At 40.8% G+C, this 24,834-nt stretch overlaps 1 protein-coding gene across 1 annotated transcript; it reads left to right on the forward strand.

Moving 5' to 3' along the window:
* Nucleotides 1-2,891: 2,891 nt before the first annotated feature.
* LOC117707233 (armadillo repeat-containing X-linked protein 5-like) lies at nucleotides 2,892-5,289 on the forward strand. Its single transcript, XM_034500666.2, is given in 4 exon segments — nucleotides 2,892-3,695; nucleotides 3,697-4,107; nucleotides 4,109-4,150; nucleotides 4,152-5,289. Coding segments are annotated over 4 exon segments (1,719 nt in total). The 5' UTR covers nucleotides 2,892-3,464; the 3' UTR covers nucleotides 5,187-5,289.
* The last annotated feature ends 19,545 nt before the right edge of the window (nucleotides 5,290-24,834 follow it).

The raw sequence follows: 24,834 nt of genomic DNA on the forward strand, positions 1-24,834 counted from the left end.
ATGTGTGTGTGTGTGTATGTGCATATGTGTGGAGATAAGAAGACAACATTAGGTGTCATTCTTTAGGAGCTTTCTGCCTTCTTTTATGAGATGGGGTTGCTCACTGAGACCTGGGCTCCCTGATTGGGCTATGCAGGGTGGCCAGTGAGATCCAGGGATCCTGCTACCTCTGTCTCCCCAGTACTGGGTTTACAAATGTGTGCCATCACATTGCCTTTTCACATGAATTCTGGGGAATCTAACTCCAGTCTTCACGGTTGCTCAGCAAGCACTCCATCTTCTGTGCCATCATCTCCGAAGCTCATGCTTTTGTGCTTGATACAATCTTGCTGTGTAATCCAAGTTGACCTGAAAATTACCATGTCGCCCAAAATATCTAAGAATTTCAAAACTTCCTGCCTCAGCCTCCTGAGTATTAGGATTACAGGTGAGTACCAACACACCAGGTCTAACATAGTCTTAATAACTTAATCCAGCAATCATACTACTTGGTATTTATCCAAAAGTGTACAATGCTTCCATTTATGCAGAAGTCTGCATACTGATGTTTATATAAACTTTATCCATAATTGTCTCAACTTGAAAGCAACCAATTGTCTTTGGGTAGATGAATGAATAAACTGTGATACAGCCAGGGAATGAAAATTATTCAGCATTAAAAAAAGGGGGGCGGATTGTTCTGCCCTCATAGATTGATTTATTTATTCCTATGCTTAGTCATTCATCTAACAAATGTTTATTGAAGACCTTCCATTTGCTGGGCTATACCCACAGGCAGCGTTGCCACCAGTATGCTGGGCCCTTCTACACCAATTGGCCATCAAGAAAATACCACATAGTCATGCCCATGTGATGAAGGAAATTCCCCAACAGAAGTTCTTCCTCCCAGGTATTCAAGTTGACAACCAAGATTAGTCATCACATTGACCTCAATAATTTCTTTCCTGGAGACTTTCTCTGCCTCCTTGGTTCCTTGGTGTTTATGGGAAAATACCCACATGTGATTTTATAGTATTTCTGTTTAATTGGCAACAGCTGTCTCTCAGAAATCAGACTCTGCTCCACCCCCATTTCATCACTGAGAAAAAGACTGACTGGAAAAAATTTATTCTTAAAATAGCTTCTGTGAAAAACAAAACCTGCACTATTTTAGTATAGTTAGTGCCGAGAAATCTTTCTAAGGTGTCATTTCAATGAGTTTCATTGTCTTTCACAGAGCTGCAGAGCAGTTCCTGGTCAAAGTTCAGTCTTGCTTTCTGGTGGAATTAAAGAACTGGCTACTTTATTTAATGTTCTTTCTTGAACGATTTGTTGTTGTTGTTTTATTTTTTATAACCCTTGGAACTTTCATAGGAAATTTGGATAGTCTGAGAGCTGGGGCAATCGGGCCTGCTTTATGCACCCTGTTCAATAAATACAATGTTGGTCAGATGAAAGAGAAGAGGCCACAGGCACATAATTGGAGTTCAAGGAAGTACACCAGAGCTAAGCAAGAAAGAAGAACAAAAATATCCAGACTCTTTGTGAAAGGAGCAGCCCAGAGAGATGGAGAATACCTAAAGCAAATGGATGAAGAATGGCATCCCATTAAACAGAGATGAGATCTGCGCCTACATGAATAGGAGAATGCGTACCGCTGCAGTAGCCCACTAAAGGACCAGCACCTCACAAGGACCTGCCACTCTGTGTTAACAGAAAACTAGCAGCACTGTGGTGGAGGTATAAAAACCTTGTCTTCCAGGCATGAAGGTTAGACATAGCTGAATAAAAGTCGGTGGCATTCTTCAGTTCCTAAGAACTTAGTAAGACACAAAATTGTACAGTAAACATTTTAGAAAGTGGAAACTTCCCTATCTATGTATAATTCAAACCCAAGGTGCTTTCCTAAACTTAAAAGGGGCTGGGGTGACAAGAAAAGCTCTGTAGGAAAGTGTCAGAGTCCCCTTCAGTTTGTCACAAAAATCACAATAGGTCATCACATCTGGAGTTTAAGAAAATCTAATCAAGTTCAGCTTCGTGTAGATGAGGAAGAGATGGCCTGAGGGACCAAGTGACGAATATAAAGGGTATTCTGACAAGCATATGCACCTTCCTAAGAGTATTAACCCGAGGTTTGTTTTGTTTCTTTTGTTTATTTGTTTGTTTTCAAAACAGGGTCTTCCATAGCCATGGCTGGTCTCGAACTCACTGTTCAAGGATAACCTTGAACTTCCTATTCTTCTGCCTCTATTTCCTGAGTTGCTAGGATAACAGGTGTGTACTACCATGCTTTTTTTATGTGATGATCCTACAGTTTCATAAAAGCTTGGTAAGCATTCTACCAGTTGAGTTGTCTTGAATGTATTACTTTCGCAGGCTGCCCTGCCCTTGGTGAGTACTGCCTGCCATGTAATGTTGGTTCTCCTTCCAATGAATGCAAAAGGGCCTGTTGCTTTAGGCTCCAAGGAATGGATTTCATTTAATGTATCCACGCCTTCCTTCACTTTAGAAATTCACTAGCTACATTATAACATATATTTCTTTTCAAATAAATGTCTGCAAGCTGCCCATTTGGTGCATTTAAAGCCCTATGAAATCATGAATAATAGTTGGTTAAATAAATCAGGCAGTGGTGGCACATGCCTTTAATTCCAGCACTCGGGAGGCAGAAGCAGGTGGATCTATCTCTGTGAGTTCAAGGACAGCCTAGTCTACAAATCTAGTTCCAGGACAGCCAGGGCCACACAGAAGGAAAAAAAAAAAAAAAAAAAAAAAACTGTGTCAAGAAAACCAAAAGGGAAAAAAAAGTCGAGGCAAATAGTTAAGACTGGTGACATACGGATGTAGAGATGTTTAGTGGCTTCGTGAGAGACCAGAGGTAGGAGTGGGTACCGAAAGGTGAGAGAATTTGCTAATCATTCTCTCACCTTAAATACAGCCGCCGCTCTTGTCTCTGCTCCCTGCGCCTGGTTGCTGGTTGCGTTTGCCTGCCTCCTTTCTGTATGGCAAGACGCCACCTGAGATAACGCAAATAAGAAAACAGCCTTGGACTCAAACAAAACAGGGCGTCAGATCACGTCAGATCAAAAGGGGAGGGGAGAAGATAAACAAAACTGACCTGATTTCTGTACAGTGGGGAAAAGCTGCAAGAATAGGTCTGCCAGATCTGCTGCAGGACTTGTCGCCAATGGAAGCAGAGAAAGAAGGAGAAAATTCCTTCAGACAAGCACAGGTCCAACTTCAGTGACAGGTCTGATGGCCTTGGAGTGGCTGAAGAGCACCACCCTCCACAGGCCTGCGCCCAAGCACAGCTATCCTTTATCTTGAGTGAGCTTCCTCAGCGTGCTGTTTATATGATTGGCAGAAACTATAGTTGGAAAGGGGCCTGAATGACTCCTGGACTTTATATGAAAACATCTACTTGGGGCTGACTTTCGGGCAAGGCTGAGATAGGGGCATATTTAGCATTGTCTTTCTCTTGAACCATGATTGGCTCTAAAACTAAAAGGAAAGCTAGAGAAGAGTCGGGGGCTTCCTCAAAACCTGGAACCAATAGCCCTGTCAATGCTAAAGGAAAAGCCAAGAGTCAGACCAATAAAGCGGTTAAGGCAGAACCAAAGGAAGAATGGGGAAACCAGGCTGAGTCTAGGGATCAAGCAGTGGCCAGGACACAGCCAGCAAGTTCCACTGAGCCCAAGACTGTGACATGGAAAGTAAAAAAAAAAAAAAAAGAAAGATAAGACTAATAGTAGAGTCATGGCTCAGGCAGAGCCTGGTTTAGTACCTCACACCAAGTCAGATGCTTTGTCTACATCTGTGGTCATTACTGTAACCAAGTCTGAAGTCAAGGTTGACAGTGGAATTGAGGCATCTGTCAAGGGCTCTGCCAAAGCTACTGATAAGCGTAGTATTAAGCACAAGTCTGAAACAAAGAAAGAGGTCTGTGTCAGACCCAGGGCTGGGGACAAGGCTAGTACTGTCATCAACACCACTGATGAGGATGAAGATTATGTGTGTTCCTGGTTTTGGACTGGAGAAGAGCCTAGTGTAGGGTCCTGGTTCTGGCCTAAAGAAGAAAATGCTCTTCAAGTTTATCAGCCCCCACCAAAGGTTGAGGAAGAACCTGAACCCCGCCCCCCCCCCCCATACATTCGACTTTACTTTAAAAAAAAACCAAAAAAAAAAAGCAAAAAGCTGCAGCATGGTTAAGGGGCAGGTTTATTGTCTTAGTCCCAATTGAGGAACCCCAGCCGTCTTTACCTCCAGAAGGGAACTGGACTCTGGTTGCGACCTTAATTAAAACTCCTCTGGGTATTCGACCTTTGACCAAGATTCCACCTTATGGTGGACCTTACTTCCAGACTTTAGCTGATTTAAAAAACCAGATCCGGGAAAAAGAGAAGTATGGACCTAATCCAAAGACCTGCTGCTGTAAATCACGTACCTTTAGTTTAGAGCCTGTTGAGTTTGAAAAACTTGTTGCCCTACTTAAGTTAACTAGGGATCCGTTTATTCATGAGATAGCTACAGTGATAATGGGCACCAGTCCTGCTCACCCATTCACTCAAGATGTCGTTCATGATGTTGGTATTACTGTTATGATTGAAAATTTTTTCAATAATCCAAATGCTAAAAAATACCATAGAAATTTAGATTTAAATGCCAACCCTGATGCCCCTGAAGAAGTGAAAGAGGCTGAAGCACATGTAAATAAAGTTTGTAGGGACATACTCTCTTGTCCTCTGAACTGCTCTGTGCAAGTGGAGGAACTAAAGCTGTTAGTGAGCTTGAGTATGAAATTTGACTATCACCACGTGGTTGTCTATTATGTTCGCTATTTCATCTCACTGTTAAACAAAGGAAGTGTCAAAATCAAGTTTCAGATTTTAAGAGTTATTCTGTGTTTGTCAAAAAATCAAACCAATATAAGAGAACTGATCAGTGCTGAAGTACTGTCCTCACTGGTTGCTCTCTTTCACAAGAATGAGTCAAAGGCTAATATTCTTCATATCATTGAAATATTTGAGAATATAAATTTCCAATTCAAAAAAAGGGCAAAGCTATTTACTAAGGAAATGTTCACTAAGTCTGAACTTATTTCCATATTCCAGGAGGCAAAAGAGTTTGACCAGAAACTTCAAAACTTAGCAGACCACAGTGACCCTGACGTGAGAGATAAAGTTGTCCGATTAATACTCAAACTCTAAATAGATGTATATTCTCACAAAGCCTTGAACATTTTTGTCTTTCCAGTATAAATTGAATGCTTATTATAATTATAAATTTGATACTTATGCTTTCTGTGTTGAGGGAGGCCATTTTATGGATGCTAGTCATCTTGAGAGATTGAATACTTGTTGGGTTTTTTTTTTTTTTTTTTTTTTGCTATATAATATAAATTAAGGTATTTTTGGAATCTCTGTAATGTAACCCAGTACTGAACCTATTCGTTCTAAATAAGATATATTTCTGTGCATTATATTGATATAAGTATATTTTTGTATTCCATTTATGTGTTTTTAATAAAATTGAATGCTAAACACACACACACACACACACACACACAAAAAAGACTGGTGACATAGGTTTGTCTATCAGCCCAATATCTAGAAGGCTAAAACAAGAAAGCTGAAAGTTCGTGGCCAACCTGGGCTACAAAATGAATGCAGGTGCGGTGGTTTGAATAAGAATGGCTCCATAGACTCATATATTTGAACACTTAGTCTCTAGTTGATGGAACTGTTTGGGGAGAATTGGGGAGCGGGTGTGAAGGTGGGATGATGCTTAGTCTCTCTGCCTCATGCTTGTTGATCAAATGTAAGCTCTCAGCTACCACCTTAGCACCCTGCCTGCTGCCATGTTCACCACTATAACAATCAGAGATTTTAACCCTTTGAAACTATAAGGTCCTAACAAAATCTTTCTTGTGTAAAGTGCCTTGGACATGGTACCTTATTACAACAATAAAAGTGTAAGTAAGACATAAGCCCAGCACTAGTAATTTATCAAGACTGTCTGGAAGGAAAGAAGGAAAGAAAGAGAGAGAGAGAGAGAGAGAGAGAGAGAGAGAGAGAGAGAGAGAGAGAGAGAAAGAAAGAAAGAAAGAAAGAAAGAAACGTAGGTAGGTGGGCTGGGACTATAACTCAGATGTAAAGCATTTACTTAACATATACATGGCCCTAGACTTACTCCCCAAATACTGGAAAAAATGAAAGAAGAAAGAGAAAGACCAGATCAGTCCAACTGAGAAACAAGTACCCTCTATGTAGCAGAATGCTGTGAGCTCCAGTGCACGTGTGTGCTCTTTCTTGCTTACCTTCTGCGGTAACTTAGCTGCAGCTCAGTAGAAGCTCTTGGTTTGAGCTGTATGTACTTCTTGACTCCCGATCCCAACCACCTTTCCCACAACTGTTATCACTTAGCAATGTGTCTCATTTCCTCCAAGCCAGCTTCTTCATCCCTTGCTTTCACACAGATGCAGGACTAAAGACTCACTAGCCTTTCTTGCTGCATATCTGCCTTGCCAGGGGAAAGATGAGTTTTCTCTGTACATAGTTTCTTTTCTCATGCTGTGAACAAATTCCACCAACAAGAAGCACCTTAAGGAATAATTTATTTCTGCTCACTGTTTGAGAAATAGAGTCTGTCACAGTAGGTGGCATGGCAGCACTTCTGAGGAAACCCAGAATGGTCAAGAGTTGGGCCAAAGTATAAAAAGAAAAAAAACTCAAGTCCCACCCACAGTATTGAGAGCCGCTCTAGTCCATGCTTGGGGGCCAAAATGTCTGGGACCACTCTATCAATGTTGGAACCTGCACTGCCAAAAGCTTTGGGGACTAACTTGTTAGCACTCACTGCCCCAAGCAGCTCTGGTCCACGGGTCAGGGTTCAGCAAAAGAGAGAGTGAGGACAGACTCAAAAAACAGAGACCAGAGTGTGATTCAATCCCATTTATTCTTCAGTCTCTCTTCTTCTCTCCAAGTCCCTAGTCTTGAGTTCCTAGTCCCTAGTTCCTAGTCCCTAGTGCCTCCAAGTTCCAAGTTACTTCTTCCCAAGTGCCTGGTGCCTAATAACTAACTCCAAGTTGTACTCTGTAACCTAATTCCTAGTTCCAAGTTGTACTTCCAAGTGCCTAATAATCTGTTGCTTTCTTCTGTCTGCCTCTTGCCTTTTATATGTCTTACTTCTAAGCCATGCCTTTAGGTCACACCTTTAAGCCATGCCCTTAGGTCTTATCTCTAAAGCTGATCTCTAAATTATGCCCTTAAGTCACACACCTTTAAGTCTCACACACCCAAGGAAAGATTCTGGGTATCTAAAACAAGATATTATCAGAGTGTGCTCAGCTGTTGTAGGCTAATGTAATCAAGTCTCTTGTCAAGGTATATGGCTCAAGATGGCTGAAAGGATGATAGCCGCCTTCTGTTGGCTCCCCACATCACAGTGACTCACTTCTTCTGATAAAACCTAACTTTATAAAGGTTCCAGTAACATTCAAATCAGAGCTACCACCTGGAGACAAACTATTGAAATACAAGAGACTACAGGAGACCATTTTACACACACACACACACACACACATACACAGAATTAATTGGGAGGTAAATTATTTTGTCAATTTTTTAAAATATTTCATCAAATCCATTTAATGATAATTTATATTTTGTTTATTTATCGTGTGTGTGTACACTCATGCATGAGTTCACCCTGTGTTCATAGAATCAAACATGCATGAACCTGTATCCTGTCAATCATAGACCAAGATATGCATGAAACTACTCTGTACCCTATCAGTCACGAATCCAAACATGGATAAGCTTGCCCTTTGTCCTGTGAGTCACAGACCCAAACACATGTGAATCTGAGCTGTATCCTATTAATCAGAGGCCTTTACATGCATGACTGGACTCTATGTCTGCTTTCCTGGTTTATGACTAGCTCCAAACCATCAAGTTTTGGGTACTGAATCTACTCCAGGCCTACACATATTAAGTGATTTTGCTTTACAGGGCCTCTCAAAGCTACCCCTGTTAAATGGTTCAACTCTTAGCTGCTGAACCAGTAACTTAGAGCTAACAAGACTTAGATTTGTTGACTATTGCCAATTCTAAGCACTTAACAGAAGAAAGGGATACTCAAGAAAAGAAAATTAGCTGAAGAAAAATTAAGTGAGAAGAATTCTGGCTGACTAGCAAGGAAGTCACCTGGTTTGATCCTTACCAACAGACTAAAGAACATTTTACCACAAGCCCAGGCAGAGATCTCAGTCTTAATGATAAATGATCATTATGTTTCTCCTATACAGTAGTCACATCTGCCATCAGGAAATGTCCTCTGCCAGGTTGGAAAGATCTGGAAAGATAGATCTTCACGTCTCTGAGTCAAATACCCAGTCAAGAATTCAACAGCCATTGTCTGTATGTTTATCAGTGATCAGGCTGTGAGTGAAACCACACAATATGACTGCTTCACTCAGAGCTGACTTCCAGTTAAAAACACAATATATGTTTTGCAGTGTGCAAGAATTATTGCAGAAACTCACAAATGGGCAGCGGGCAGGAAGTAATTGTTGAATTTTCTGTCACTTCAGTGGAGGCTCAGACACCATTATGGAATAAAGGGTGGAAGGAACACAAGAGACAAGGAAGGCATAGCATGTCATGTCTTCTGGTCATAACTTCTGGGCAGGGCTTGGCCATTACATGCTTGAACACTCAGCAGCTGGGATAACCTGCACAAGACCTATACAAACTGAGCCCATCAAAATCCCCTCATAGAGTGAGTGAGAGGAAGAGTCTCACCTGGCCCCACCCCTCTTTAAGAATTTATAGGCAGTTAATGGTTGCTGGGAGAGGGAATGGCATTTTCCATAGTGATGAAGCCACTGATATCATATGCCACTGATACTCTCATATACCTATAAATGACTTTCCATCCATGCTCCTATAAGGAACCAAATCAAACTCATTGGTTTGCCAAGAAGATAAATAAACAAAACTGTCTTTTAAAGTATAAATAAAAAGACAAGACAAGCTACTTAAGAAAAATAAAAAATAAGGCATCCTTATAATCATAGCACTTGGCATTTGCAATGAAATTTCAAGGCGGGAAGAAAACACCCAAGAATGGGTTTCATTGATGTGGAAAGATTTTGAGCTGAACTGGCAGAAGAGGCCAAACTGAAAAATGAGGAAAAATGAAAAAGAACTTATTACAGCCTGAAGACAAGAGAAGGTTAATCATAGACACAGCTCGCTGGGCTTGGGGGCTTAGAGCTGATACTGGAGTTCTCACATCACTCCAGCTGGTTGAAGAGATGTGGTCAGGCACTGCAGGACATAATGCTTCTCTCTGAACCGTGTGGTGAAAACAGTTTTGCAGAAGCAATTCATGCTTGGCTGCTGTCTTTGATTCTTGCCCCTTTCCAAATTAATCTTAATTTTTCATGTTACAATTTGTGCAAAAATATTGAGAGATTTTTTTTCCACGTTAATAATTTTAAAAACTAGTATATCCCAGGATGACCTAAAACTCAATGTAGCCAAATATGCCTTTTAAAATTATTATATTTCTTTATTAGTATGGGGCAAGCACACATTCTCACACATGTATGTGCATCTCTGTGTGTGTATGTGTGTGTGTAAAACATGCACATATGTACATGATGGGGGTTCTGTACATGTCTCAGGACACATATGCAAAGAGGCCAGAGGAAAACTCTGTGGACTCAGTTTTCTCTTCCACCTTTCCAATGGGTTCTGGGGACTGAACACACATTGCCAGATTTGCTTTTTTACCTGCTGAGTCATATTAATGTACAAAATGTTGGACTGTATTCTTGCCCTTTCCCAATATGTATTACGCACTGAGGTCAGAACATCTCCACCATACACTTTCATTCCTCTCTCTCACCAGCCTCTTCTTCCCAAATTTGTGCTATGATTTTGAATGCATATCTATTGGAGTTTATAAAGAATGTCCTAAATACAGCTACTGCATACTTTTCAATGGAAGGCCCCTTCAGATAACAGTCCTGCAAACAATCCCACTACTACCTTCTCCTTTAGAAAAAGGGTGTCCTTTCTGAGCAAACAAGGGTGTACTATGGTCCCTGGTTCTACTTCTAGCTGCTTAGAACGCCTCCATTTCTCTTGGAGATGATTGAATTATCTAAGTAAAGATGAATACAGCTAATCCTTGGGGTGGGGGTAGGGAGATAATTGATTCATGACCAGCAGACATTTAGTCTCAAAGCAACTGGGGACTATCCGGAAGTGATTAGTGCTAACATAAGCCACAGTTCTCCTGGCAGGCTAAGTGCTTTAGAAACACCAGGGAGAGGGAAAGAGCATTCTGTTTCTTCATAATAAATCTCCCATCTTATTGTCAGAGGCAGTTTGCCCTCTTGGGGGTCTGGGCTCCAGTCTCAGCCTTTTGCAACTGAGCTCTGCCTTGCCTCACGTTCATTTCCATCACAATAGCTGCCTGGGTTCTAAAAGAGACCTTCTGCTACACCAGGCCTCTCAATTTCTGCCCCCCCTTCCCTCCCCAATCACTTCTTCTCTTCCCCCTCAGGTACTCCTTGCTCCTTGCTCCAGGGATCTCTTTCTGTAAATCCTCTGAGAGAATTCCTGGATTAAGTTTGAAGTAAAACATTATAAACCTCTAACTCAGTGTCAATTACTATTTGGCACTACATTTTATGAGGAAGAAATGTAATAAAACAGCAATTTCTAAATTTAACCCAAATTACATAATGTAATTATTTATTGCAGAAGATGTTGTTTATACATCACCCACGTTATTGATTGCTATGGAAAAAAAGGCAATGTACAGGAAGCCATACAAATTGATCAATATTTAAAGTGATTAATCAAATATTTAATTTGTTTCCATAAATTTTAGGCGAGTCTGTGTTTCCCATCACACAGTGTAGCCATGAACTATAACTCAGCTCCCCAGCAAGACACACAGAGAAATGTCTTTCTTCTATTTCTGAAATGCTGCAAGAGAACATTAAAGCTGAGTAAACCATATTTGTCTTTCACACACCCACCCATCCTCATTTTGCTCCCGCTACTAACAACCCAAAGCTGAAACCACTTAAGGATTATAATTATCTCTCATCATGATCGACTGTGTGATGACGAGGCTGCTACCCATCACAAATGATGCTGCTGGGAAGGAGAGATGTGCAGCCCAGAGACTTCCCTGCTTTGTTTTTTGCTTAATAGTCTCCTCCAGGCAGAATGGGGGGAGGGATGAAATTCAGTCAGGAAAACAATTAGCTTGCCTAGCTTCACTGCACTGTGATATCAAATCACACAGCAATTAAGAGCTCCAAAGAACCCCAGGTTGGTTTCATGCACATCCAAGGATGTAAACTGATCTGTATCCGATGAGCTAAGGCTGGACTGCAAATGAAAAAGTCAGAGGAGGTGAGCAGTGTAAAATTCCATTCTCTGCCTAATCACACTTCACAAATGGTGATAGGAGCTCAGAGTACCTCTCAGACTGTACACAGAATATTTGCATATCTCCTCAAGCCTTGATGGATGGCTGCAGAATTCTCTACAGTGCCTTCTCCTGCAGCACAGGACGAATGCAAAAAGTTAATGTTTTCAGAAAATATACTATATTTGATGGTGAATAAAGGGGTTAATTGAGAAATTGTCCCCTGGTGGGGCTATAGAGACTGCCCACTCAGAGAAAGCGCATTCTGTGTAAACACTGGAACCTGAGTTCAATCCCTAGTACCAATGTAAATAGTCTGGTATGGTGGTTGGTAAATCTCAGCACTGGGGAGGCAGTGACAGGCAGATCCCTGGGGTTCACTGGCCAACTAGCATAGCCTAATTGGCAAGCCCCATGTTAGAAACTCTGTCTTTAAGAAAAACATGATATGTAACTCCTGAAGAATTAAACCTGAGGTTGACCTCAGGCCTTCTCATGGATGCACACAAACATGCATTTCACATACACACAAATGTGCATGGACACACACAAAGAGGAAAATAAAAAGCATTAACTTTCCCATCACCAAAGTCTTTACTGTTGAATTCGGCACAGAAATATCCAAGGCCAGACAAGTGTGGGAGAGCTTTAAAGGTAGGAGAACATTACCAATCTTCTCCTCCTTCTTCTCCTCCTCCTCCAACTCGTTTTTTTCTCTTGAAACAGGGTCTCTACCAAGCTTTGAGTTGTTAGATTTTTTACTATTTAAAAAAGAAAGCAAGAAAGAAAATGCTTTTATCTTTAAAAAAAAAAAAAAAAAAAAAAAAAAAGTCCCCAGTATACATCATAAAACCTTCAAAGTAAATACTTGTTGTTTTAAAGAAGGTTATTATGTAATGTAGCCTGGCCCAGACTTCATATATAGCCAGGAATGACTTTAAACTCCTGATCCTCCTGCCCCCCCTTTCATTGGGATTATAAGTGACCCAGCTGCATCTTCTCTTTCTGTTTTTGTATATTTGTTTGTTCCTAATTGAGTGCTTTTCTCTTAGATAGCTTTGTTATGCTTGAACTTGGTTTATAAAACACCAGGGTTCCCAGTACAAAGTAAGCCACAAAGGTTCTTTTCTTCCTGCCTCTTCTCAGAAGCTTTCTCCATCACTTAACTATAGATTAGGAAGAAATAAAATGGAACGTGACAGATTATAGTCTGCCTATGGCCCTGTGAATGGCCCCACACCTACGCACAACTGAGCAGCCTTAATTGGCCTCAGGGGGTTATTAATAGAAAGGAAGAAAGAAAGAAAGAAAGAAAGAAAGAAAGAAAGAAAGAAAGAAAGAAAGAAAAGAAAGAAGACATAAAGTCGGGAAAGAGATGTGGCATAGGAACACCAGGAGGAGTTAGTTGGAGGGAGGTAGTGATGGGTGAGTTTGATCACAAGGCATTGTTTTCATGTATGGCGTTTTCAAAATATAAAAATAGTATTTAAAAAAAGAAATACAGCATAATGATATGGTTCTCTTATTTTTTTAAACAAACTCTTCATTTTGAAATAATTGTATATTTATAGAAAAATCAAAATAGTAAATTAGAAAGTGTTCACACATTCCTCATCTTCCTTCCCATTTTGCAACTTAACATTAGCATGTACCACTGCCAAAATTAGGAAGCTGACATCTTTGGGTCACTAGTAGTTGCACTCCAGAATTTGTCTGAGCTCTTCCCTGTTTTCACTCACCATCCTGTCCTCTCTCTATTCCAGGTTCCAAAGCATGTGATGTTGCTTTGGGCGTCAAGTCCTCTAGTCTACTGAGTCTGTCGGAGATAGTTTTGGTTTTTATGACCTTGACAATGAATCTTAATTTTCAAAGCAATATTATTATTTCTAGGGCCTTCACAATAATTAATATTTAACAACTGTGGAAAACTTGTCACATGAAAAGTGTGCACGTGAAGTCACACCCACCCACCTGCCACTGCCAGGCATACATTACCCAAATGTTTATGAAGACAAGCAACTACTAGATCCTCCAGCTGAAACCCTTTAATTTTCTTGCAACTATTCAGGCGATCTTCAGTGCTCAGCCAAGTGAGTACTGAACTCCTAGGAGGTAGGTGTTCACACCCTGAGTAAACACTCCATGTGGGTGCTCTGTGCCACACCAAGGACACTGTGTGGGCTGGTTCCTATGGCAACGGCCTTTCTCATGACCACTCTGTCTTTCACCATTCACTAACCTGTCAGTCACGCCTTCAGTGGCCATCTATTAAACACCTGCTAAATGCCAAATGGTTCTCTAGTGTTTTGGAGCATGGAAGGGAAAGATGATAATAATATGTGCAGACATCACAGAGCAGTGGGTATCTTGTGCTACTCACTGACAGAGTGTACAGGGTCAGCAGGAGCAAGTGAGTCTGAGAAAAGAAAGGAGAGGCAGCTCCCCCCAAAGACACTACTCAAGGAACCAAGTACAGTGCCCAGGTCAAGAAGGTCTGATAATAAGCAGAACGGTTGATTCAGGCCAAATGAGGACCTAGAAGCAACTCACAGAAGCCTGGTGTCATGCAGTCACATTACCATCTGTGACTAGATGATTTAGGAATCTGGTATTTAACAGGACTCCAGGAAATGTCTAGTAGCCTGAATGTGCCCCTGATATACTGGCCATTCCCAGGGCCTTAGAGAACAGAATAAATCAGAATCATTTACTAGATGATACATGGAGAATGATTTGAAAGTGTTTAGCAGCTACATGTGAACGTTTATCGCTGAAATCTTGGCCAGCGCAGAAAGTGGAAACTACATCAAACCTCCCTTGTCTCTAGGATTATAAATATGCTCTTGCCTTGCCAGAAAATGCTTATTATTATTATGGCTGTTCTATACGTATGGGGTCTAAACTGAAAGGTTGCCCGGCTGCTCACAGAGGGAAATATTTTGTCTCCTAGAGATGGACTTACCATAATGAGAGCTATGAAGGTGGCTCAGTGGATGAGACACTTGCCACACAGGAATGAGGGCCTGAGTTTGAATCCTAGAATCCATGTCAAGCCAAATGCAATAGCAGCAACATCTGTAATTCCAACATCTGTAATTCCAGAGCTTCTATGAAGAGAAGAGAAAGAGAAGCAAGGAAACCCCAGAAGCTCAAAGTTCACCTAACTAGGCAGATGCACTTAAAAAGAAAAAGGACTGTCTCAAACAATCTGGAAATTAAGGACTGACATCTGAGACTGGCCTCTGATTTTACACATATGCCTATATCTACACAGAAGAATGCACATATATACTCAAAGAATTAAAAATAATGAAAATATAAATATATATAATGAAAAAATCTATACTATCATATATGTATATATATATGTGTGTGTATCTAAAAATACATATACATAAAATTTGGAAATAATAAAATAAATTAATAATATAAATAAAATAAATTTTATTTATATATACATATATAAATAAAAATAATGAAACTACATATAAACAATGAAAATATAAATACATACATATTAAATATTTATACACATATACGTATATAAATATACATACAAATAAAAATACTCTTATTAATTGTGTTCTCTGTGGGGAAGTACACACATGTGTGTTGTATATCCATGTGTGTGCATACATGCTTACAGAAGCCAATACAAGTGTCATCCTCAAATGTGCTCCACCTTAGTTTTTGAAAGAGTCTCAGGCTGAACCAATTCAGCCAGACTAGCTGGCCAGTGAATTCCAGGAATCAGCCTGTCTCTGCCTTTCCAATTGTGGGTTTACAGTCTAGCACTGCCATGTCTAGATTTTTACATAGCCAAGCTCAGATTCTCAGAAGCTTGTGTGACAAGTAATTTCCAAAAATGAGCCATCTCCCCAGCCCTTCACTGTTCTTAAATAAGATGTTCCTTAACAGAATCGATTGGCATAAGAAGCTGAGAGACTGTGGAAACTACAAGACCACAGGAACCTGAGCAACCCAGGATTTAATTTGTTCCCTAACACACACACACACACACACATATATATATATATGTATATGTATATGTATATGTATATGTATATATATATATATATATATATATATATATATATGCTTTTGAAGTTCTGTTAGGGACATGGAAAATTTTCTCTGAAACAAGCCAGGCCAGTTTCAGGGACTGGCTGCCAGCTCTCTTCCCTAATAAACCTCTGCTGATTGCATCCAGGTACAGTGTCTTGGAGATATTGGGTGGTCTCTCTAGTTTGGGGGTCTTCAATTGGGGCTTGTCCAGGATTTTGCGACCACCCTAATACAAGAACCCACTGGGAGATAAAGGAACACCAAGGTTTTCTGTCTGTCTTCTGGTTGTTGTGTGAAATTGTGAAATTGTCTGGTTCTAATGTGCCGGGTTGTCTATGTGCCGGGTTGTCTAAATCTCTAAATCATCTGAAGTTGTTTGTGTCCGTCTGTCTGAATTATTTGGTCTCTGAAAAGTGTACTGTCGGTTTGGACTGGCAGCTGTTTCTGTCTCGTGAGGGGCAGCAAACCGTTCCTGTCTCAAGAGGAGATAAACGAGTGATTAGCAGACGTGCTGTGAGGTCACTAGCTGCTGTACCCCCAGAGACGTCTGGGGGTTCATCTAGGTGCTGAAGAAGATGTGGCACTAGCGGTTGAGACAGGTTTTTGTTAGTCTTTTTGTGTGTTAAAAATGGGGCAGAGAGGAAAGGTCAGGAATGGCCACCACTACCTAGGGCAGCGGTTGTTGTGCTCTCACTTGTTGTGCTCTCATGGCAGTGTGTCTATTTTTGGGTTGTTCATTGCTGGCGTGTTAGAAATCTGTTAGACTTGGTCCAGCATAGGCTGGCCAAGTTGTCTGAATCTGTTAAATCTGAACCTGTGAAGACTGACCGCATTGTCTGGTTATTGAAGTCTTACTTGAGAGGCAGAGGCAGGCAGATTTCTGGCTGTCTTTCTATGCCCTTATTGTGTAACTTGGTCTCTGCATCCATGGCAGGGGCGAGAACTGTCTCTATCACCTGGTTTATGTGCCGCCTGTGAGAGGGATGACCTATTTGTGTTGGTTTGTGTGTGTGTGTGTGTGTGTGTTTTCTTGGCAAATGGTCTGTGTTAGCCATTAATCTGTCTTAAACATCCTGAGTTAAAAAGAGATAACATGATCGCCGGCAGAGAAAAAGCTGCAGGTACAAGAATGCTGCTGCAGAGCAAAGAGGCAGGCAGGTCCTTTAGTAAGGGGCACCAACCAACCGTGGTTCAGGTTCAAACAGCCCGCCTGCCACGTGTAGGGTGCTTTCTAGATAACACCACATAGAGGGCGCCCTCACCCAGCCTGCACTTGGTGGGAGACAGCTCATGGTTCCCCAGCCCAGCCCCTTTGAACCACTCAGCCATGCAAGTTGGCTGCCACCTAATTTAGTGTGTGTGTGTGTGTGTGTGACTGTACTGGAGACCTGGAGTCACTGCTATAACAAATCGGCGGCATTCCACCTGCCGCCTATGAAGATAGATAGGGCCCAGGTGGTTAAAAAGCTGGCATTGGAGCCAGGGTAGCTAGACAAACAACCCCAACAAGATTATTCACCTGAGAGTTATAATTATATATTTTTATTAAAAATATAGTGAGTGAATAGCGCTGAGATTTTGAAAAAAGGGAAAAGTAAATAAGTAGCGCTGAGACAACTCACGTGATGTGACTCCAGCTTAGAAACTGTGAACCAACAAAACTGCCTGCAGACAGGTCAGACAGGCCAGGCAGGTTGCCTATTACAAGAAGTTACAGGCTGTCCTGAGTCAGAGAGCCAAAAGAATAGGCCTCCATTTTGGTACAGATACAAATTTATAGTAAAAAAGTAAGTTAGTAATCAAAGCAATAGATAAGCCAGGATCCCTCAGGCACCTAGATCTAGTGCCCAATATAGTCACCTAGATAAATCTAGTAGAAGAATACCCTTCCCCTGATAAAAGCCTTTCTTCCGCAAGACCCTTGTAGGTTCTGGTCTTCAGGAGTAAAGAACAAGAGAGGACACCAGAAAAAGAATGTTCCCTCAGACATGGGGACCCCATCAATTGATCAGGCCATGGTCAACAGCGGGTTACAAAAGGTAAGGGACACCCAAAGGCCCACGCCAGATCCCATTGATAGATCTTGTGTAAGAACATGAGACCCCACTAATTTTGACCAAGGCACATGAGGTTAAACAGGGAGGCTAGAGAGACTACAAGATAAGTCATTAAAAGGTTTAGTGTAAGTTACTGAGAAAGTCTAGAAGAAAGGAGTGGAGAAGAGGAGTGGAGAAGGTTTAGTGTAAGTCTAGAGGAGAGGAATAGAGAAGATAAAAGGTCTAGTGTAAGTTGCTGAGACTAGAGAGAGGTGAAGAAAAAGAAAGGTAACAGAAAAAGAATTTACAGAAAGCAGAGAAGAGGGACTCCAATCAAAGGGAGATAAGAAACTCCTTGAAAAAGACCAGTGTGCACATTGCAAGTAAAGGAGCCAGCTTCGGGGTCCAAGAGGGCCCTAACAAATAGAAACCAGAGCCAGAAAATCCCAGGCCTTGAAAAACACCCCAAATGGCAAAGATATTAGCTCTGTGTGAAGACAGCTATTGAGATAGACAGGGCAGCGGCTTGGAGCCACCCAACTCTTGATAGACATAGGGTCCTCCTCCAGGCCAATGGGCCAAAATGTATTCATGGACTACCCAAAAAATGGTGGACTAAGAGATGGGCTGGATATCCCATTCATTTATGGTCATCCTAGACTGTCCCTACCCTCTCTCAGGTTTAGACTTACTCCCCAGGATGGGGGTCCAGATACACTTCCTACTCGAAGGGCTGCAACTAGCTGACAAGAACTCACAGGTAGAGGAAAGGCTTCTCCTACTGACTCCAGCTGGGAGCCGAGGTAACCTGCTTTACAGATGGGAGCAGTTTTCTCCATGCTGGTCAGAGACAAGCCAGCACTACTGTGGTGGACACAGATGTCATCTGGGCTGACTCCCCACCCCAAGGATCATCGGTGCAGAGAGCAACCTTGGAACTTGGGGCCGACAAGAAAATCAACATCTGCATGGACAACAGGTATGCTTTTGCCATAGCCCATGTCCGCAGGGCTATATACCAAGAGAGGAAACCCTGATGAAGCCAGCAGCTGTAAATATTCATTGCCCAGGACACCAGAAGGGAGGAGACTCAGTGGCCTGAGGCCATAACTGGACAGATCAAGTGGCTTGATACAGGAGCCCTTCCCGGTTTTGGGCCTAAGAGATGGCCTCACTTAAAATACAGAATAAGAAAAAGAACTCAGATTGCTAGCCATCCTGCCAGCTACTATCTAGAGGAAAAGAGACAATGGTGCACACAAGAACAGAGAACTATACTCCCCAGAAAACAAAACAGTTACCAAGCTAAATGCACACATGGACTCGTAAGATATGAGTGCAACCAAACAGCCAAGAGATTTAAAGCATATAATGGACCTCAGGTTTTGGGCCAGAGAAATAATAAGACAGTGTAAGATATGCCAACAAGCAAAGGCTTATGAGACTTAGAGTAAATAAGAAAACACCTAGGAGAAAACAGCCTAGAATAGGGACCTTCCCAACGTTTCAAGTGTCCTAGGTAATTAGATCAGATAGCAGCTTTACTTTTGTTTTTAATGTAAGTCAGAAATTGTCAGAGATATTAGAGGCTCCACTGTTTATACTTTCTCCAAAGCTCAGGACAGGTAGAGAGAATATACAGAATCCTAAAACTAAATTGCCCTCAGGAACTGGCGCTCGCTAGAGTGTCCCTTGTCCTTGTTCCACACCCAAAATGTCCCTTTAGTGTGAGAAATGATTTTTCAGGCTACTAAGAGACTGTTCCTGGTGCTGGTGACCATCCGACCTCCTTGAAGTTCACCACCACCTATGCATGATGCCAACTGGAGAACATCCAGAACAATCCCCTGTTGTTTAGCTCAAGGTCTTCTGCTATTCTACAAGGCCAAAGAACAACAGGCCTTGTCTTCTGAGACATTCCCACCCTAGAGGCACAGGGGTAATGCTGCCTTAGAGGGTGGGGCTTAGGGTATGTACACCCAAGGTTAAATGACAGCTTGTGATTCCAAGATTAAAATCGAAATGTGAATCTAGAGTTATATAGATTTGTTCTTTTTGCAATTTCTCTTTATTATATATGTGATTTCATGTATATGTAAACAACTATGTGCCCAAAATATGTAAAAGTCAGAGAACAACTTTGAAAGTGTGTTTAAAAAGAGACCCCTAGCCAATAGAATAGAGCCTGAGGACCCCTGTTAACAGATACTTAGTGCCTAAGATTGATAAATGGTGAGTTTGCAGTTCAAGATTAACCCTTTATATATCTACTTCTGTCTTAGATGAGGCCAATGATTATTATATACTTGTCCAGCTAGTTCCACGGGTTTACTACCACCCAACAGGTACTCTTGAACTGACTTTGAAATACACCCTACACGTTTCCACAGAGAGGCTGTTTTCCTTGACTCTAGCTGTTACATTGAGACTAGGAGTGGCTGCTGGTGTGGAGACAGGTGCTGCTAAGAGAACTAGACTTGCTGTTTCTTAAAGAAGGAGGTCTGTGTGCTACTCTAAGAGAAGAATGTTGCTTCTATGTAGACCATTCAGGAGTGATTAGAAAGTAAACTCAGAGAAAGGTTAGACCAGAGACAGAAAGATAGAGAGACGCAGCAAAGTTGGTTTGAGAGTTGGTTCAATAAGTCTCCTTGGATGACGACCCTGTTATCCTCCCTTGCTGGACCTTTTATGATTTTACAGGTCCTTGCATTTTAAATAGATTAGTAACTTTTGTTAGAGAGAGAATAAGTGCTGTTCAGCTTTTAGTATTGCATCATCAATATCAAACTTTAGGTCAAGAAAATGATAGCTATGATGATACTAAGGTCTAAGTTTTTATGATTAAAAACTTTCATTAGAGAAAATGGAGGAATGAAGAATGTAAAATTATAAAATCATTTTTATAGAATAGATAGATGGATGGATAGATAGATAGATAGATAGATAGATAGATAGATAGATGCTTTTTAAGTTCTGTTAGGAAATTTTGGAAGATTTTCTCTGAAACAAGCCAGGCCAGTTTCAGGAACTGGCTGTAAAGAATGAAAGTCATTCAGGTGGCAAAACACAATGACCGGGCTGTGGCTCTATGGCTGGAACAAGTGAGAAATAGTTAATAAATAGTTGGTAAATGACAGGGTAGGGCACAGTGACGTGGTAAAACCACATTTTTAAGAAGAATGAGTGTACTGAGTAATTTTCATGACTATAAACCATTCAGGATGGGTTTCTCTGGAATGTTTTGCTATTCTTATGTATCCTTGACAACCCCTCACTCCCCTTCCCACTCCCCTAGTTTGTGGTCTACCCCTTTAAAAACCCTCCTCAGACTGACTGGCTTGGTCAAACTCTACTTCTGCGCGAGTGTGCAGTTTGACCGCTGACTGCCAGCTCTCTTCCCTAATAAACCTCTGCTGATTGCATCCAGGTATGGTGTCTTGGAGTTTGTGGGTGGTCGTGACTTCCTGAGACTTGAGTAAGGGTCTCTCTAGTTTGGGGGTCTTCAATAGAAGGTGATGCGTGGCAGCAACTAGAGGTAGAAAGTCAGTGTGAAGCTATAGTAGGACCTCAGGAAGCAAATCTGCAGTGCCAAAGCCAGTATGCAGTTACTTCATGAGAGTTCCAGTCTGAATCAAGCATTACTATCTAGAGGATGTAGATACAAGAAAGAAGAAGCAATAGACAACATGAGACCATGACTCTATCAAGTCAGGTTAAGCATCAAGCCACTTCTACAGTCGAAATTAGAAATCCCATTGGTTAGCAAGTCAAGGTAAGTTGTTACTGCTTCTCATTCTCCAGCTCAGAGAACACTGAAGTAGCCAGTGGTAAGCCATTATTCGTAGGAGACTTCAGAGCTTGGTTTCTGCATAAACTGAAAGCGAGGCAACTAGGAACACTGGAAGCAGCTCTTTTGTCAGATACCTGAGAGTAGACAGGTCCTATTTGTAGGACCCTGGTTAGAGATAGAGGGCTATGTTTAGTGTAGCATTGTTGTCCTGAAGTAAGCAGGGAGAGCAAATAAAGAAGCAATGGAAACCACACACGTTGTTATATCCTTTGTTAATACGGAAAGGACCCTTTTAATTTTTTTATTGCTTATATTTATTTACTTATTTATGTAGAGTTCAATGAGAGAATGTCCCGTTGTGCTTGTCAAAGTCTGGGGATGCAGCTCAGTTGATAGAGGGATACATAAAGCCCTGAAATCCAACCACAACACAACATGAGCCAGACATGGTGGGAAAGTACTTATATAATCTGAACACTCAGGAAATGGAGGCATGAGGATGAGGAGCTCAAGGTTTCCACTATATAGTCAACTCAAGGATAGCCTGAGCTATAAAAAATTCTGTTAAGAATTGTTTTAAAAGCCTGATTTTGGAATTTCAATAACTTTTAGTGAGTAGGCGAATGGATAAATGCACAATCTATGAATGAGATCAACTTATGCAGATGCAGGCACACATATTTCAACTGCAATGACAAATTATTTTAGAAGTTTTCTACATGAGATAGGTAAAAAGATGTATTAATAATAACCTAAAAAAAATTATAAATTAAAAATGTAACCATTGTAATAGAAACCAGCGACCTGATGTGGTGATTCAGTGTTCATGAAATATTCAATAAAATACTGGCAATTGCAAATTTAGTTATCAATCCTAAGAATGCATGTTAGGGAGCTATAAAACAATATGTATCTATTGATATTTAAAGGAGGGAAATCTTAGAGTTCTAAAGACAAAGCACTGATTAAGTAACCCATGATATCCCCAAAAAATGTAATACCATAAGACATTTTAAACAGTCTTAAATTGTGTGCCTTCATGATTAAGGCAGCATGTTGTTAGCGAAATGAATATGACATGTATTTTTTTTTTATTTTTTGAATATGACATGTTTATGCTGGTGAGATGGCTCAGGGGGTAAAGGCACTTGCCACCAGGCTTGATGCTGAGTTCCATCCCCAGGACTTATACAGTAGAAGGTAAGACCTGACTCCCAGAAATTACCCTCTGATCTCCATACACAAACTCAGGAGCACACACACACACACAATAAATACATACCTAAAATGTTTCACAATAGAAAGAATTGTACCCAATATACTTATAAACGAGCAAATGCTTTTAAAAACATTCATAGCATGAATGTATTTTCATGGATCCACATATGTAGTAACTAAAACATTAAGAATTCTGTTGTGGGTACTGGAGAGATGGCTGAGGTTAAGAGCATATGTTTCTTTTCTGGACAGAAGTTCAGTTCCTAATGCCCATTTCACAGGGGTACTTTGTGACCTCCTGTTACTCTGCTCCAGGAAACATGAACCTTTGATCTGCTGAGGTACCTGCATCCACATGCACAAAGCCACATGCAGACACACAAATATAATACAATCAAAGTAAAATGTTTCTTTGATTTCTTTTTTTGTTGTTGTTTTTCTTAGTAAGAAATAACTTTATTCACTATGAGTAAGATATAATAAAACTATAATTTCCTTTTTCTTTTCTTTTTTTTTTAATTCATTTTACATCCCAATCATTGTCTCTCCTTCTAGTGGCCCCTTCCTCAGTCCCTGCCCCCATCCCTCCTTGGAAGTATTCCTTCTAGGCTCTGCCCCACAGTTTCCTGGCAACATCCAGGTATGCCTGACTCAATATAAAAGCAACTGTTTGCCCCCTCCTTACTCTCTTCCTCCCGGCTTCTCTTACTCCCTTACTTTCTTCCCTCTCTGTCACTCTCTCCACATGTTCATGGCTGGTCTCTCTTCCTAGATATCAAATTAACTCAAAGAAATTAATAGCCCTCCTTTATACAAATGATAAATGGGCTGAGAAAGAAATTAGGGAAACTAAGTCCTTCACAATCACCATGAATAATATAAAGTATCTTGGTGTAACTCTAACCAAAAAAGTCAAAGACCTGTATGACAAGAACTTCAATTCGCTGAGGAAAGAAATTGAGGAAGATATCAGAAGATGGAGATGGAAAGATCTTCCATGCTTATGGATCTGTAGGACTAACATAGTAAACAAACAAACAAACAAAATGGCCATCTTACCAAAAGCAAGCTACAAATTCAATGCAAGTCCCATAAAAATTCCAACACAATTATTTATAGACCTTAAAGAAATAATTTTCAACTTCATATGGAAAAACAAAAACCTCAGAGTAGCTAAAACAATCCTGTTCAATAGAAAAGCTTCTCGAGGTATCACTATTGCTGACTTCAAGCTGTACTACTGATTAATAGTAGTAAAAAGTGCATAATATTGATATAGGAACATGCAGGCTGATCAATAGAATTGAATCAAAGACCCTGAAATAAACCTATACACCTATGGACACTTGATTTTTGACAAAGAAGACAAAACCATACAATGGAAAAAAGAAAGCATCTCCAACAAATGCTGCTGGTCTAACTGGATTTAGACTGGATTTAGATTTATGATATCCATACATATCACACTGCATGAAACTCAAGTCCAAGTGGATCAAAGACCTCAATGTAAAACTGGACACACTAAATATCATAGGATAGAAAGTGGGGAATAGCATCATTTGGTTTTTACTGCTTCTATTTCCATTTTTAGGTCTTGAACAGTTTTCTTTCTTTCTTTTACCTGTTTAAATGCATTTTCCTATGTTTCTTTAAGGGCTTTATTTGTTTCCTTTTTAAAGGCCTCTACCAGTTTGATTGTATTTTCTTGTATGTCTTTAAAGGATTATTCATTTCCCCTTTAAAGGCCTAAAGCTCTATCATCATTATAACATTGGATTTAAGGTCTTTTTCTTTTTTCTTTTTTCTTTTTTCTTCCCAAGACAGGGTTTCTCTGTGTAGCCCTGGCTGTCCTGGAACTCACTCTGTAGACCAGGCTTGCCTGGAACTCAGAAATCTGCCTGCCTCTGCCTTCCTTGAGTGCTGGGATTAAAGGCATGTGCCACCACCACCCGGCTAAGGTCTTTTTCTAGTGCTTTGCTTGTGTTAGGATATCCAGGGCTTGCTGTAGAAGGGTAATTATGCTCCAAAGGCATCATATTGCCCTGACTTTTGTTGATTTTTGTTCTTTGGGGGGACTTAGCCATATGGGTGGCTTTAGTCCCTGGATGTGTCTGTGGTAGTTGGTCTTCTCAGTGGGCCTAACCTTATGTGGCAGGCCTCTGATGGTATCCTTGGGCATCATTGCAGATCAGCAGGTCTGATGCAGGTGGTGCATGAATGAGGTTTCAGTGCGGTTAGCAGGCAGCTCAGGGAAGTTGGCTGTGCCTCAGACATTCAGAGATAATGTCTTAA

This window comes from Arvicanthis niloticus, chromosome 4 (assembly GCF_011762505.2).
Source record: "Arvicanthis niloticus isolate mArvNil1 chromosome 4, mArvNil1.pat.X, whole genome shotgun sequence".
In the NCBI taxonomy this organism is placed as follows: Eukaryota; Metazoa; Chordata; class Mammalia; order Rodentia; family Muridae; genus Arvicanthis; species Arvicanthis niloticus.